Source organism: Danio rerio, chromosome 10, assembly GCF_052040795.2.
Source record: "Danio rerio strain M-AB ecotype USA chromosome 10, GRCz13ab, whole genome shotgun sequence".
Classification (NCBI taxonomy): domain Eukaryota; kingdom Metazoa; phylum Chordata; class Actinopteri; order Cypriniformes; family Danionidae; genus Danio; species Danio rerio.
The window spans coordinates 17,202,647-17,219,328 of record NC_141030.1 but is presented as its reverse complement, the minus strand read 5'-3'; the positions used below and the strand labels follow the sequence as shown (position 1 = coordinate 17,219,328).

At 35.6% G+C, this 16,682-nt stretch overlaps 1 protein-coding gene across 11 annotated transcripts in view; it reads right to left on the bottom strand.

Annotated features, from left to right (window-relative positions):
- vldlr (very low density lipoprotein receptor) overlaps positions 1–16,682 on the bottom strand; it is a 51,426-nt gene that overhangs the window by 26,221 nt on the left and 8,523 nt on the right. For 9 of the 11 annotated variants that reach the window (NM_200923.2, XM_087269046.1, XM_087269045.1 and 6 more), the window contains 1 exon segment: positions 8,078–8,197. In NM_200923.2, coding sequence (NP_957217.2) covers positions 8,078–8,197 — 120 coding nt within the window. 11 annotated transcript variants of the gene reach the window in all.

Sequence of the window (16,682 nt, the reverse complement as noted above, 5' to 3'; positions counted from 1 at the left end):
ATTCTCTTGTTTTTAAAAAAGAAATAATTAAATTAATTTGAATAAAAATAAAAAATAAATTAAAATAAATAAACAAACAAATAAAGAAAAACAAAAGAAAATAGCATGGTGGACGTTTACTTAATGCTGATGAAATTCTTTTTTTGTAAAATAAATAAATGCATAAAATTACTATGAACAATAAATAAAAATATTAAAAATTCTATAAAAAAATCTTTCTAAAAATATTAAAATAAAATAAATTAAAAATGGAATAGCATGGCACACTTTAACTCAACGCTGATGAAATTCTTTTGGTGAAGTTTCATTAAAAAAAAAAAAAAAAAAAAAAAAAAAAAAGTTAAAAAATAAAAATATATAAAAAAAATTTATATATTTGAAATGACTTAATTTAAAAATATATAAAAATAAATAAAAACAGTCTTTTTAAAAAAGAATTTCATTAAGCTTATTATTAAAAACAAAATGTTCAAATTATTAAAAAGAGAAAAGAAATGCACAATAGAAAAAAAAGAAATAGATAATGGAAAAAAAAACACTATCAAATTACAACTCTCTAGGGTCAGAGACATCTACTTGCTATGTAATGCTAGTCATTTCCCTACAAGGCATCATTTTCCTCATACCATAAGATAACAACAAACAAACAAAAAAGCAATAAAAATCGCTCAACATCTCTGCTGAGTCCACCTGTCACCACTTTAAAGGTGTCTGGATGAGATCTACACAAATCTGCGCTGCACAAAAGCCTACGCATTTCTGCTTAATTCAGCACTGGCTATTGATTTAAAAGAAGACACTTCAACCTTAGAGATGGAGGCTCTCCGAATCTAAGCTCCCTCCCACTGGACACATTTACAGTCTCTTCATGTCCACTCAGAGAACAAGTGCACACTCGAAACAGGAAGCCTTCTGCAGACCCAATGGCAATAAGAGACAGAGCCGTGCAAACTCGCATTCTCAACACGGGAAGAGTGTTTACTGCCACCGCTGAGGGAGAGCAAACGCTGTGGAGTTTGGTGGCTTCTGAAATGGAGGCCTCTTCACTTTAGTCCAATGTGAGCGCATGTTACAGTTTAAAGGATTCTATTATGCAAGTAACAATGTGTAAAGGAACTGTTTATTTACTTTTTACCGCCATGCCAACTCCAAGGTCATCTTCATGACACTCTCAGAAAGAAAACAAATGATAATGTGTACAATTAATTAAAGGTTAGGATATTTAGATTTTAAAAAAAAATTACTTTCTATTTTTTTTTAGCAAGTTTTAAAGTAAATCCATTCAGGTGTGGGAAATAGATTCACACAATATTATCTTACATTACTTTAAAATGTTTAATAAATGAATTAAACCCCTCCAAGTCTGGTCAGACTTTATTTATAGAGCACTTTATAAACACAGAAGTGAGCTAAAGTGCTGTACAGAAAATATACAACAAAATAAGAATAATAGTACATAAAAAATAAAAATATAGCTAAACTACCAAAAAAGGCATACAAGTTAAAATAACCAGTACGTAAGATCAGGTGTCAAATGCCAACGAAAAAAAAAAAAAAAAAAAGTTAAGAGCTGATTTAAAAGTGAACACTAAAGAGGTCTGTCTAATGTGCAGCGGCAAATCATTCCAAAGTCTAGGACCTGCCACAGTTTTTAGCACACTGACCTGAGAGAATGAGCGGGCTTATGGAGTGTATCAGCGCAGAAATACAAGGTGGGGCAAGACCATTTAGAGATTTAAAAAAAAAAAAAAAAAAGAACCGTATTATAAAATTCACTGGCAACCAATGAAGTAAAGCCAACACGGGGGAAATGTGCTCATATTTGTGAGTACCAGTTAATAGAAGTGCTGCAGCATTTTGCACCATTTGCAATCAGGCAATAGCTGACCCACTACTCTGGTTTCGGTATATTGCTTTATTTTTGCTAGTTGTCTTAATTGAAAAAAAAAGCTATATTTAACAAATCACTTTAATATGCTCTAAATCAGTGCTCCTCAAACTTTTTTTTTTTTATCAAGTACCAGCTCAGAAAAAAAAATCTCCAAGTACCACCATAATGAACAGTACTGAAATACAGTAGTAAGCCAAGTAAAGCAGCTACAGTTCTGCACAGTTCAAAAACGTAGCAGATTAATTCTTATTAAGAATGTTTATTATTGTCAGCCACATTAAACAAATAGTTTGAACGTTAACACTGTACTTTGCTTATAGTAGCCAATTCTTCAACACCTGAAAATGTTGCCTGGACCTCGGAAATACAGGCTATATGTCATATAATGAATATTCTTATATGTCATTCATATTTAAATAATTTGATACATTTTGAAATATATGTAGCATGTACATTTGACATATTTGATTCCTCCGTGTACCACCAAAAGGAAGCCCGCCTTCCACTAGTGGGACACGTGCCACAGTTTGAGAACCACTGCTCTAAATTAAACCATTGTTTGTTTACATACAAAATAAGTAAATAAAACATACTTTAGTCATTTTAGTGTGACAAGTATGTACTAAAAAGACACCTTGTAAAAAAAAAAAAAACAAATAAATAAGTTCTTGTTAAATAAATAAGTTTATTCCACTCTAAAGGCAGTTATTCTCTACAATCAGCAAATAGTTTCTGAACACCTCAGTTGTCATTGTATATATTTTAACACCAAGACGTATTAGAGTAAACGGGGTCGGAGTGTGTATTTTTTCGCAAGGTGGTTTGCGACAGGGCGGAGGATCGGCGATGCTGGCTCAGCATCGTGTTGTCTATTGGCCATTGGCGATGGACGATGGCATCGTCTATCGACTCAACCCTAATGTAAAGCATTTTGAATTGCCACGGTGTATGAAATGTGCTATGAAATGTGCTATATAAATGATTTTGCCTTGCAAAATGGGCATTTACTCCATGTTAAAATAAGTGCTCTGTAAGGTATTTTTTGCTGAAACTTTACAGACAGATTCGGGGGCTAGGTTAAAGTTGTATTATATCTAATGAACAAAAAAAAATATATATAAAACGTCATTTACATGCCTTTTTATTTTTTTTTACAAGCTCTACCAAAAAAAATGTAAACGGGGAGACTTACTGAAAAGTAATTACACTAGAAGGTTACAATTTCACTTTTGTTTTTGAATATTTTAAATTATCGTGAAAAAAAAAAAAAAAAAGTATGAGCAAAAGGGTTTATAATTTCACAAAAAAAAAAAATAAATACAACAAAACAAAATTGTATTTTAAATACAAGCTGTGCTTTTGAATTTTATATTCAGTGCACCTCATTCATGCTCTAAGCTTTTCACAAAAAACTATTAAGGTACAGTAACCGATCTAAATAAGCACCGGACAATTAAGATTATGAAATAATGATTTCTGAATCATGTGCCACAGAAACAAGTTACAACTTTAACTATTTTAGTTTTTAAATAGATTTTATCAAATGTAAGTATCTTATATTATAATTTTTGCTTTAATATTTGCTTGAATACACATAGTAAAAGAAGTTACGTGCGAATATAAAATATTTACTTTGTTATTTTGCTTAAAATTTTAAAACCACATCTCCAATTACATCTGCAATGTGACTTTGGATATTCAATAAAACAACAAAACATAACGATCCATTATAAATGACATCAGTGATGTAACTGCAGGACATTTTACCAGAGTTTGCATTTCTCTATTGTTATTTTATATTTATAAGCCACGGTATTCACAAAGGGAATGGCCCCGAGTAAAAGGTGAAGAGGCCTAAATGAGAACGCGGGGATCCAAAAAAAGACTCCGGCTCATCATATCTGTGCCAGCATCCATCTGTAATTTCCCTCACATCAATGACCTAGTTAGCGCATGTTCGAGCATTGGACTGTACTTCTGGGAACAGCTTTACACTTAAAAATCACTGAGCATGCAGACATAAGGATGACTATCAAACAAGCATCTGCAGCTCATCAATATTTGAATTAGTCTGTGCATGGTCAGATCGCTTTATGCACCCTTAATGACAGATTGCCCAAGAGTTACATCAGCTCTGAATATCAAGAGTTCAAATATGTGGATCAGGCAAAAAAAATAAAAATATTCACATGTTGGCATTACACTAGTACGCAGGTGTGGCCATTCTGGCAAACGTCAACACAAATCACGCCTACATGTTACAACAAGGACAGATGTTGTGCTGGAGAGCTGATGCAACACTCATATAACGAGTTAAGAGTTTTCATACACACCAATGCACACAGAAGCCGCGTCTGAAAAGGTTCCCGTCCATTACGGTGTATACAATGTACTGTATTGGGTGTCCACCATTTTCTAGTAGTGTGTGAATGCCGATTCATTCCAATTCGTCTACTTGTATTTCTTTTTTCCAAGCCTTTTTCCTTTTGTTTTGGAAGAAAAATGTACATACCAGTGTGCAAGCTTTGGAACTTACTATTTTGTCATGTAACAAACGGTTCTATTCAATTCATCTTCAATTCTATAAAATCTCTTTAACAAATGTAGATTGTCTCAAAGCAGCTTCACATAGAAGTTCTAGTAAACTGAAGCTATGTTGAAGTTCAGTTTTGTTTAGTTCGGTGTGGTTTAAATTTCACTGCTGGAAGTACAAACACTGAAGAGCAAATCCATCGATGCACAGCTCCACAAGTTACAAACCAAGCAAGCCAGTGGCGAAGAACGAAACTTCACCAATTAATGAAAGTGAAAAACAGAGAAAAACCAGGCTCAGTTAGGCATGACCATTTCTCCTCAGACTAAAGCTGTGCACAAGAAGTTTGGTCAAAGCCTTGGAGGCTGGAGAACGATGCACGTCCAATTGTGGAGATGTGAAGTTTTATGGACTCTTAAAAGTGCAGTAGTACAGTCCAATAGTACTGATTAAAGTAAATGATCTAAATGTATTTATATGTATTTTTATATTATGGATAAGGCATAAAACTAAAAAATGTTCATCCAATTAAATATTGTCAGACCGACATCTCCCATAATTCCAATAAGCAGCTCAAACTGTATGAGCAAATGTAGATTCAGACTTTTGAGCATCAGTTCACGCAGATCCGTTTTTCGCACATGCCCGCCTGCATAAGTGCCGCGCGTCCACGAGACAATCACTGACCGGGAGAAATCAAATGCTGAATTGAAACTTTTGAAAACCCTGAATAAATATTGGAGTTACTTTAGCACGCTGGAGGAAGGACGACACCATGGCTGAAGTACTACTGTTAGAAAGGTTATGTTGTTTTAAAACTTAGTCAGGCTAAGCTTATGTTAGATTGTGTTGTGTTATGAATGACTTGCATGCACAGACGTGTTGTTCAGCCATTGAAATCTCCCGGTGAAAGATTGATGTGATTATTTTCAGTTTCATAAGGTCCTTTGACAGCATCGATAATGTGGATTTTTATTTAGTTTAACAACAAAAAACACCAGTGAATAGCGCTATTCCGCCTCGCCTGCTTTATTGAGCTGAAGTTGCCTTTATAATCACATTGGGTCATTTTTAAACAATGACAGCCTTCCTATACTGTTTACCATGCTACTCTGAATATTCGCTCTGAAATAGCATGTAGGTATATCTTAGTAATAAATGTAATTCCTGCACGCTGCCGGCCAAACACTAACTAACTGGCGAATGATAAACTAGTGGGTTGTCTGTTGTTGTGACACGGTGCGCGCTCGTGATTTCAGGAGGTGTGGCTTTGAATCACAGTCCCTCCCCGCCGTCCAAAGATAATATGCCAAGCGGTTAGCATTTTGGCAGATCACCTACTGCACCTTTAAAACACGCTACAATCATCAGAATCTAAAATCCTTTAATTAAAGTTTTTAATTTTCAGATTTTTTTTTTACGCATGTATATTTATAAAGCTGTCATTTTTATCGGGCAAATCACACACACAAAAAAATAAACTAATTTTAATAACAATTACCACATGTCTCTACTGTCTCTATGTGTGGGACAGTAAATTGTGGTTGTTTTCTCTTCTGGCTACAGTTTTTGGTTTCATACAATTTTTACCCCCTTTTTTAATGTCATGACCATCGAGGTTATTTCCCCTTGCAAAAACAAATATGAATGCAAAAACCGAATTTGTTGTGCTCTCCTACTCACCACGCTTGAAGTTTACCCAACTATGATGACTTCTGCCACTGAGAAACCCAAAAAATGTGAAAGTTTAATTCATACATTTCTATAGTGCTTTTACAATTTAGATTGTGTCAAATCAGCTTAACATAGAATATTATAGTAAACTGAAAGTGTCAGTCCAGTTTTCAGAGTTGAAGTTCAGTTTAGTTCAGCTCAATGTGGTTTAATTTTCACTGCTGAAAGTCCAAACACTGAGCAAATTCATCAAATGCGCAGCTCCACAAATCCCGAATCAAGCAAGCCAGTGGCAACAACGGCAAGAAACAAGCTTCACCAATTGAAGTGAAGGAAAACACCTTGAGAGAAACCAGGCTCAGTTGAGCACGACCATTTCTCCTCTGGCCAAACTTTGTGTAGAGCTGCAGTATACACTGGAGTTCTATGGACTCTTTTAGGACACGTAAAATCCATAAGACATCAGCATCTAAGATGCGCTTTAAAGCTGTCATTTTTATCAGGTAATCTTGGCATCATATCACAAAACAAAAAACAAAAACTAATTACTGCTTATGACAAGCATTATGTGAAGGAAAATAAATTGGGTTGTTCTCTCTTCTGGCTACAGTTTTAGGTTTCATACAATTTTTACCCCTTTTTTTCCCCAATCACAATCCTAAATGTCTTGATAACACCATCATTAAGGGAGTTTTTTTCCTCATACGAGCAAATGAACACAAAAAACTAATTTTTATCACTCTCCAATTCACTGCGCTCAAAGTTTACCCAACTATGATGATTTCTGCTGCTGAGAAACCCAGAAATGTGAAAAAGGCTCCACTGCTTCATTACGTGCCCTGTCAATCATCTTGTCACATCCTCCACATTTCTCTTATGATTAATTTCCTTCCTTATGGCCCTACAAAGGCAAAGTGCAGCAACTACACAAACCTTACAACAGAGGGAAAAAAATCCCTTTAAAAAGTTGTGAAGACTGGCGGTATTCATTTCTCTTAAAAAAAAAAAAAAAAAAAAAAAGGCACCAAGAGACATAGAAGACAGAATACGTCACAAAGCCCATTTTAGAACAGACATAACGTAATTTGCATAATTGTTCAATGCTTTGAAAATGAAGTTGAAATTTAATCTGCAATTTTGTGGGTCGTCCCATGTGTTTGCATAATTGTGCACTGAAATGTTAAATGACCAAATAAGTCTTCAAAATGTTGTTGCAAATTAAATGACAAAACATTAAAAAAAAAAAAAAAAAAAAAAAGCTGGCCTCAATTCATCATTCAAATCATTTACTTTGCCCAAGTCTCTTTACTTAAAACTACAAACATTGCAGACTGACGGTTAACAACTTATTTTTTTAAATTTATTCATTCATTTTTTTTTTTTTTTTTGCAATGTGTTGTGGACAATAATAGTGATTCATTAAGAGTGTGCAAACTTCAAAATTCTTGTGTGGACAGAACACCAATTACAGTAGGTAACTTTGGAAAACTACGATTTAAGTCATATCAATTCTCAAATACCATTTAACAATTGAATAATTAGTGAATTGGGACATAACTTGACTAAATGCTGCCTTCCTGACAAAACATTCACTCCATTTTACTCACAATACACACTGATTTCATGCATGTAACTATTGTTTAAAAAAGCATTTCTTAAAATCCCATGTGAGGCAGTGAAAGAGCAAGAGAGGAAAAACAGCTTAGATGAACACCAAAAGTGACAAATTCCGTTAATAATTTAAGCCAGATTTACCTTAGGGAGTCACTCAAAGACATTGGAAACCCAGCGAAAAATAAAGGAATGTCCAATTATTTTATTATTTAAATTATACGGTTAGATTTATATTCTTTAAGAACAAATATATGTGCCAGTTTTTGTTTTATTTTAAAATGTATAAAAGTAAACAAACATGACAGGCTAGCATTTTTTAGTCTCTGTTCTAAAATGTAATAAATATAACAAACTAAGCGACTCACCGCAGGACGTCTCGTCGCTGCCATCCGAACAGTCCATGTCCCCATCACATTGCCACACAGACGGAATACACCGGCCATTTCCACACTGGAACTGAGACTGCTCACATTCTGCTTGGGAAGCTGGAGGAAGAAAGAGGCGCCATCGGTCAGTCTGATAATGACTTGCATCCTAAATAAATTATTTTTTTATGTCATCTTTTGAATATCATATATTGAATTTTGGGGGCATTCTTTATATCGTTTAAAGTCCCTGTGAACCAGAAGCTGCGATCATTATTTTGTAATACTGTGACGCAGATCCTAGAGCAGGGCTATTCAATTAGTTTGTCATGGGGGCCGGTTCATGAAAAGCATCCCAAACGAAGGGCCGGAGAGATATGACTTGCTATATGAGTGATGACACAACAGCATATAAGAGCCCATATGCTGTATATTTTTGCTCCTTAAGACACACGTTGACTTTTTCTATATTAAAATGTTAATATGTTGTATTTTAAAACTACATAATATTACTGCATTGTACAATAGACATTTTTTTACAAACATTAAAATCTTGTATTTCAGAGCACAACAAAAGCAGTGCATTGCTGAAGTAGGCTTCTTCTACATTCAGACACATTCATATGTTATGTTTTGAACTGCATAACAATTAGGGATGCAACAATTATAGATTTTGGTTGTACGACTATACGATAGTCTGAAGAATAATCATTGTTTCAATGTTTTCACGTCTAATGTAAATTCAAACTTTTCATTAGGCAAGTAGCTATTTAGATAAACTGTTATTGACATCTGCATTCATGCATACACAATTATTTAATGATAATTTGTCTAACATATCTTTTTTGTTTACATTGCACTAAAAGGCACGCACAACTCTCACCGTGAGATGTTATCTACTGCGTGCGCCCAGAAAGGCGCAAGTGCGTCGCTCCGCTGGCGCCGGCATATTGTCCAGCCTGATCTCACGATCTACATTTTGTCAGTTCAGTGGCTAATTCGTACAAACTCGTACTAGTTCAGTCGTACAAAAATGTACGATTTAAAAAAAGGAGGCGTGGCACCTAACCCCACCCCTAACCCCAAACGTTATTGGGTGATGAGAAAATCGTACTAAATTGTTCGAATTAGATCGTACGAATTCATACGAATTAGCCACTAAATCAAATAGTTACGAATTGCTGTGAGATTGTGTTGTATTGTAATATATTCTTACATTAGATGTAACAAACTAGCAAGCGGAAAAGACGTGACATGGGAACGGCCGCTGCTATAGTTAATCCTGTGTGCGTGCGTATTAGCCTCGGTGTACTTTAAACTTCAAACTAGCGCACAGGCAACTTGGCATTTTGCAGCGATTTTGTTTCGTTCCGTGCAACAAAAATGCGGCTTAGAGAAAACTTTACGATTAATAAACTGTGACGAATTAAAGCACAGTTAATAGTGAAATTGGCTAATCGTTACATCCCTTTTAACGATATCAGTGCATTGTTCAAATAGCCTTTTATACAAACATGTTTTCGGCTGCCCGCACCACTTGCTTATGATGACTCGCGCTCTGTGCAGCCTTTAACTGCAGCTCGTGCTGTTATTGAACAGAAGCACGTAACTTCAAAACTATATCGGCCGTTTGTCGACTCAATTTATTTTTGATGTCTTGGTCACACTGTTTGGAGGGCCGGAACAAAGTGCCTCGGGGGCCGGATTCGGCCCGTGGGCCGCCAATTGAATACCCCTGTCCTAGAGAAATGGATTTTTAAATAAACAGTGGGCGTGGCTTGTTTTTCTACTATGAGCTTAATGGATGTAGTAAAGTAGGCATTTCAATCAGAAAGATGGGGGAAGGAGTTATGGAAGAGTTATTACAACTTAACGGACTCCTCCTGGGGTCCGTTCTTCGTACCTCGCTTAAATGATCTAAGATGATTTGGCAGATCCTGGATCTTTTAATCTTGATAACTGATCTCTCGCTAATTTGGTTCTTCAAACAAGTTCGCGAATCAGATTAGAATGTCTGGATAAACTGATCTGAGATCGCTGCATGTGTTGTGAAGGACAGATCTATCGATCCTCGAAATCATGATCAGCAATGCAACGATTGGCTGACGGCACAGCAGCGTAATGACATCATCTGATTAATATTCAATTATCCACGTGAGCAAAAATACATCAAATTAGCAGTAAACGTCTTGTTAAATATGACACGCAATAACCTTCCACATTTGTTGTGAGCTGCAGGCTTTACTCTTTCATGTGTCAAGAGTATTCATCATGTATTTAAATCCAAATCAATGTATTTAGTTCCACATTTAGAAAAGTTTTTCTTTATTATAGTAGCCGTTTTTTTAATCGGTGTAAAGAATAACTGGTTGTTTACAAAAGCATTTTCATATTGGTAAAGGCGTCTGCAACTTTTGTGAAGCATCAAATCACTGACATATTAACTGTCAAAACATGTTTATGACTGCATAAATGTATTATTGCTTTTAAAAAAAGTCAAATATTCTGCATTTCTATTATGCACAATTTGTACTAAAGCGATCTAAAAAGTTCATTTCAATAAGTTTTCTCTTTGCACTAGCAGGTGGCAGTCTTTGTACTTTCATTTCGAGGGTGCAGATTGCATAAGTTTTATTAATATGTATAACTTAATTAATTTTATTAATGACTATAACTTCATATATATATAGTTAAAAATATGTACCATTTTCCCAAGTGTATATAACTACTACTGTAAGAAAATATCAGCATTCGGAACATACTTTCTGTATTATCTTTGCTTGAACTGAGCCGATCTAATCCTGTTTATATAAATTGAACCTGCTCTCGATCAGGTTTGACCTAGCAGAACTGTTGCCATGACAACAACTCTCGGATCAGCTTTGAAGAACGAAACGATCCTGGATCGTGTCAAATCGTCAACATCCAAATCCAGCTAAATGAGTAATCCACGTACGAAGAACGGACCCCTGGTCACCATTTCTGTTTGTTGTCAAAACAGTTGAAGCAACATTAGCCACACCCATTACCTCAATCTTGTAATCTGAACAAACAGGAAGTGCATTTTCAGATTTCAATTAAAGATTGGAAGGGCAAACTTTGTTTTTTAAAATGAAATGCCCAGATAAATCATTCACCCCTAAACTAACAAAATCATATGGTTAGTTTTAATGTCTTGGGGACTTTAAACTTAACAGGAAGAGAGTGGAGCTTCAAAGCTGCACCTACTTATAATTCACCATAGGTATTAAAACCATGGAGGTGGTTTATGAGGACTTGGTCACTGTCCTGTCTGTATTAAGCCAGTATAAATAACACTCTGAATATTTTTAAAGGAATATTTAGTTTATAGATCGCCTTTTAACTAAAACTTATTTTAAAAAGCAGGTTTCTAATCCTTCACTATATGTCCCTCAGATTTTAGTCGATTTTGGTAAAATTATGTTTTCTAACCGTGTTCTATACGTGTCAAAATCCAACCTTAAAGTTTAAACTGCAACAAAATAATTTGAGAGTCTTGAATTGTAAAAAGATTCTTGCAATCTTAAACCAAAGTATATATTGTCTATGGTTATTGCTTTTACAAAGCTATAGTATTATAAACTGTGCATTATCAGCGTTACACTGATGGGAAGTGAGAATTTAATTTTAAACAGTCGTTTTCCTAAATCCCAGCGTTACACAGCTGGCGATATGGTTCTCAAATGCCATCACGTTCAGGAACAGCTGTCTTACATGTGCACAGCTTGTAAGACAAGTGTGAGGCTGGAAACAAAGGCCACAGCTAGTCAAGAGACCTCTACCAATTTTCTTATTTTGAGTAGGTTGGAGTGGTGTAGATTTAATTAGCATTGACAATGTTCCTGTCCCGACTGGGGACAGATCTTTCACTGACTGGCAGGAATGACATACGAGCGGCTGACTTTGGGTAATGTCAGATGTCATAAGGGGGAAGTGGTGCTCATGAAGTGACCGCATTGTTTTAAAAGGACATCTGTGCCGTCTCTCATTCAAATGACATACACACCATGTCATTCAGACATTTGCAGTATTGTATTGTATTATTATGGGATTGGTGAGGTTGGTGTTATTTAGCAGGTTTATTTGTATTAAGGCTGGAAAGAAGACATAAGCTATAATTGAAGGCCATTACTCTTTCCAAAAGTATTAACAGCAGTTTTTCCATTAGTGTAGCTGTCCGTCTACCATTCATACAGCTTAATCAGATCTTCCTCAAAGAGCATTTTAAATCTGCTTGTACCTTTAAGTCTCTGATCAAACTAAATACACACACAGACCATCTAATCAGATTACATTGTATGTTTTTAAAATGTTTGAGTTGTTGGTTAGGAGATTTTCTCGCCTTTTTTATTTATTTATTTTACATGAATTATTTCTGAGAGCTTCTAATGTTCTCAAACTGGTTGTATGAACTGGTGTAATTTCGATTTGGCATTTATACACAAATTAGCATGAAATTTAGCATGAATGTTCATTACCTGGCTCAGTTTGGTCATGTTATTTACAAAGAATGTGCACACGTTGCATATTAAATAGAAAAAAAGGTAACAAAATAGGGTGGAATAGTCCCACCTTCTACACTAAATCACCCAATAATCAATAAGTAATCACATCAATGCATCTACCATTTAAAGTCCACTTAAAGCCATTTTTGCCATTTAAAGTCCCATTTATTTATATGGCATGGTACTTTTTTTGTGCATTATTCCCTTGTAGCAAACTAATGGCAAGAGGGGTGTGTTTACGAATATCGTGGCTAAATCAAACCGACTTCATCAGAGTAGGACCGCCACTTCAAACACTCCAAATGCAGGAGCAAATGGACATACTTTGTAGATTACATACCAAAACATCTTTTTTTCCAGTGGATTAATAGATTAAATATTCACATAAAGTGTAACAATGTGTGCTAGCAAAATTAAACCTTTTGTAATTTTTTGGGTTTCACACAGACTTTAAGGTCTGTTTACACAAAGCATTAATTCATAAGTATAACTATTAGCATTACTACTACAGGCAGCTTTAAATATTTAAGCAAGGCAGGATAATTAAGGGTGTTGATGTATTGTCTATGATGGCTAGAACTTTGATTACATTACACAAAACATACCATAGTGCACTAAGGCAGGATGAACACTTGTTTTTGATATTTATGTGCTTCAGCAACTGGAGAAAATATTCTGGAATACCTTCCTTCAATTTTGTTACTTTGTGCTTGAATATTTTTTTTGTTTGTTATAGTATTTAAATGTCCTGATTTTTAAAATAACACATTTGGTAATTTCATGTCATTATACAAATTTGTGTCCTTGTATACCACCCAAACCAGAAGACACAACCGCAAACACACACACTCTTAGAAACACCACATTGTTTTCCTCACGATGATTGCATGTGTGTGTAATAGGGCTGCACAATGAATCGAAAAACAATTGTTATTGCAATAAAAGTATATGCTCACAGCTTGAAGTTTCTATTTTTTTTCTATTTTTCTTGGTGCATGCGATGTATGAGCAGTTTACATGTGCACGTTTACATGTGCACGACAGTTTGTCGTTCGTTTCAAAGCCAGAATTGAGATGACATAACGAATGAAAACAATCTATCCTTATTTGTAATAAATAATCTGAGAAGTTGGTTCTGCATCGATTCGGAGATTATCAAAATGCTTCACTATTCTCTGTGGATCGAATTCTGAGATTAACCTTTAACACCAAATGGCACTCTAAGCTAGTTTTAAGAGAATAGAACACTGTCTCTAGGCTAGTTTTTTTTTCTTCTTTACAACAGAAGAAGACGCTCTATGCTAGTTTTAACAGCAGATAATGCTCTTTGTAGGCAAATTTTTTATTTATTATTATTTATTTTTTTACAGAAGATAGCAATCTAGGCTAGAGGCTAGCTTTTTTTCTATATAAAGCAGATGGCACTCTAGGCTAGTTTTAACAGCAGACGCTGCTCTTTGCTAGTTTTTTTTTTTTTTTTTTTTAAAGAAGATAGTGCTCTATGTTGTTTTAAAGGGTCATGACACCCCCCCTCCACTTTCAGTTCAGGTCTACCTCAGAATTTCTTCAAAAGATGCATCATAATGGGTGTGGAGCTCCGCGAGCCAAAGGCAGGAGTGGGTGTGGCCACCAGGGGAGAAGGACGGGAGTGAACAACTGTTGTCACTCGGCTCACAAAACGAGACAAACCGTGAGGAGACGCATGATTTTATAGTTTACAAAGTTAAAATGCAAAGAAATATTGTAATTTAATGCCCTGCTACATTTGTTATTCGTAACTTCATTTATAGATACTGTAACCACAATTTTTATTATTATAAAGATAATCGTGTTCATACAAACACTATAAATGAGGACTTTTCCCTCAATCCCCAGGTCTGAATGCAGACTCAGTGCAGCTGCTCTCCTGCCCTGTCTATTTTAATCATTATCTCTGTTGGTAATTTAGAGTATTTAGCAAACGCAGCAGCACAGTGATGTGTCTAAAGGAGAACAAACTCCTGATAAAAGACGACGTTTTCAATTCTCCAAATTGACAAAAATGCTTGCTGCACAAACAGCTTTGCTATATAGGCCCTGACAGCATCGCGGGGAAAAACATGCAACAAACCCTGTGAGTCATGGAAAGAAACACATACAACCCTTCAAGAACAGCTAAATACTGTGTGCTGTGGGTCCGCGTCTCACAGCTTGGCACTGTCTGCCTTGCCTTCGGAAATCATGTGCAGTCAAGAATAATTAAGAAGCCGGCTCTTCTCATAGGATAAGAAAACTCCGCTATGAAAAATAATGAGAAACTGACGCGTCATCTTTGCACTTGCAGTTTTGCGCTACGTCGCCGATTTTGATCCCGCCCCAAAAATTCTTTTTAACCCGGAAGCAGAAATTAGCTGACAAAAACTCAAAATTACCCAGTGTTTCCCACAATTAAAGCTGACAGGTGCCAACATTGTCTTGAGCTGATGCTCAACACACACAAATCTGTTAAAATCCTAAAAACAATTTACTCAAGGGTCTCGTGAACCTTTAATAGCAAATGAAGATTTTTATTTATTTTTTTAACAGCAGATGGCATTATAGGCTAGTTTTAACAGCAAATGATACACTGGACTAGTCAAAACTGGCCTAGAATGCCATCTACTGTTTAAAAACTAGTTTTTAAACAGCAGATAATGCTCTGAACTAGTTTTAAAATGGCAGAAGATGCTCTGGGCTCATTTTTAACGGCAGATGATGCTCAGGGCTAATTTTAAAAACAGCTGATGCTTTAGGCTAGTTTACAAAGCAGCTGATGCTCTAGACTAGTTTTAAACAGTAGATGATGCTCTAGGTAAGTTTAACAGCAGCTGACACTCTAGACTAGTTTTAAACAGATGATGACGCTCTAGGTAAGTTTAATAGCAGCTGACGCTCTAGGCTAGTTTTAAACAGTAGATGATGCTCTAGGTAAGTTTAACAGCAGCTTACGCTCTAGGCTAGTTTTAAACAGTAGATGATGCTCTAGGTAAGTTTAACAGCAGCTGACGCTCTAGGCTAGTTTTAAACAGTAGATGATGCTCTAGGCTAGTTTTAAAAAGCAGATGATTCTCTAAGCTAGTTTTAAAAGGACAGATGACCCTCTAGGCAAGTTTTAAAAAGCAGATGACCCTGTAGACTAGTTTTAAAAAGCAGCTGACGCTCTAGGCTAGTTTTAAAAAGCAGCTGACGCTCTAGGCTAGTTTTAAAAAGCAGCTGACGCTCTAGGCTAGTTTTAAAAAGCAGCTGACGCTCTAGGCTAGTTTTAAAAAGCAGCTGACGCTCTAGGCTAGTTTTAAAAAGCAGCTGACGCTCTAGGCTAGTTTTAAAAGCAGCTGACGCTCTAGGCTAGTTTTAAAATGCAGCTGACGCTCTAGGCTAGTTTTAAAAAGCAGCTGACCCTGTAGACTAGTTTTAAAAAGCAGCTGATGCTCTAGGCTAGTTTTAAAAAGCAGCTGATGCTCTAGGCTAGTTTTAAAAAGCAGCTGATGCTCTAGGCTAGTTTTATCAGCAGATGGTGCATTTTTATTTTATTTATTTATTTATTTTTTACAGCAGATGGCATTCTAGGCTAGTTTTTTTTTTTTTTCAGCAGATGACGCTTTAGGCTAGATTTAACAGCAAATGACACTCTAGGTTAGTTTTTTTTTAAAGCAGATGGCACTGTAAGCTAGTTTTTAAACATCAGATGGCACCCTAAGCTAGTTTTAACAGCAATGATGCTCTGGACTAGTTTTTGGATCACATGGCTCATCTTTAAAAAGAAAATGGTGCTCTAGGCTTGTTTAAACAGCAGATGGCGCTCTAGGCTTGTTTAACCATGAAACCATTAAGTGCCGGTGTTTAGCTGATTTATGCAAGTTGGTTTTATGTCAAGAAATTAAATGTAAATAGCCTACTATGAAAAAAATTGTAATTCACTTAAACCTCCCAACTTTAATGACTTAATTATACAGCACCACCTGCTGATAAACAAACTAGGCTCAGAATTGATTTGAGGCAATAGCGATTGATTTTGAGAATCAATAAGGAATTGGTTTCTCAAAAAAAGTTCACCACAGCTC